Source organism: Apaloderma vittatum, unplaced genomic scaffold (genome assembly GCF_000703405.1).
Source record: "Apaloderma vittatum isolate BGI_N311 unplaced genomic scaffold, ASM70340v1 scaffold33461, whole genome shotgun sequence".
Lineage (NCBI taxonomy): Eukaryota > Metazoa > Chordata > Aves > Trogoniformes > Trogonidae > Apaloderma > Apaloderma vittatum.
Window position 1 is genome coordinate 1780 of NW_009697914.1, and position 966 is coordinate 2745.

Genomic DNA, 966 nt, shown 5'->3' on the forward strand with positions numbered 1-966 from the left:
GGGTGAAGCAGACCCTGCCCAACTCTCCCCCTGGCACCAAGGGTGACAAGGAGCACGGTGACACCTGGAGCAAGGACCAGGTTCTGCCCCTTCTCTTCCCAGCAGACGCACCTGGTGCAGGATGAGGAGCCACCTCCAGCCCCACATGTGTTGGCTGAACTCACCCACACGTTCTCTGCTGTGACCAGGACCCGGCAGAGCACAGCACCGTTATGCCAACCCCGCCCCAGCCGGAAAACAACGGGACAACACACACCATGGGGGAAGAGTCACCTTCTTTAATTAAAAATAAAAATCCAAGCGTAGTACGACCCACCACATGGATGCTGGGGGCAGCTCCAGGTTGGGCAGAGGATGGAGTCACTGCCGCTGCAGATTCCTCTCCACCACCACCCTGCTCTTTGTGCTGAGCCTCAAAACCACGCCAGGCAGCCCTGGGAAGCTTCTGCTCCACCCCAGAAAGCTTCTGCTCCACGCTGGAGGCTCAGCTCCTCCAGTCAGGGCCAGGCAAATCCAAAAGAGACAATTCCTGGAGGGACCTGGAAGAGCCAGGAGCTCTCCTTGGCCTCCTCCTGCAGGTCAGGAAGCTGAGGTGGCATCAGCAAGAAGAGGATGGTTCTCATGTAACACCGATCCCACAGCCCAGGCCAGGATGAGCAGCGGTACTGGCAGAGGAGAGCTTTGGGAAAGGCACGGCGAGGAGGTGTATTTACAGACGGGAAATGTTTGAATTTAGCATTTCTGTCCCAAGAGCAAAGCTGAGGGTTTATCACCCGCAGACGGCATCTGCAGGGCCACCCACTCCTGTCACGCTCGTCGTGCCTTCTTGCTTTTCTTTTTCTCCTCTTTGACGGTGCTGTCATGGGCTTTTCTCTTCGCAGCGAGTTTGTTCGCCTGTGGAGAAAATGACGCCCCAAGAGTCACAGTCAGACCAGCCCGGAGACCCTTCAGCTTCCTCCAAACCCT

The 966-nt window shown here is 57.1% G+C and overlaps 1 protein-coding gene across 1 annotated transcript in view; it reads right to left on the reverse strand.

Moving 5' to 3' along the window:
* Positions 1 to 807: 807 nt before the first annotated feature.
* The window catches only part of PES1 (pescadillo ribosomal biogenesis factor 1), a 3705-nt gene continuing 3546 nt past the window's right edge, over positions 808 to 966 (reverse strand). The window contains exon 11 of the mRNA XM_009877816.1: positions 808 to 894. Within this exon, the coding sequence (XP_009876118.1) occupies positions 808 to 894 (87 nt within the window). The remainder of the gene's footprint in view (positions 895 to 966) is intronic.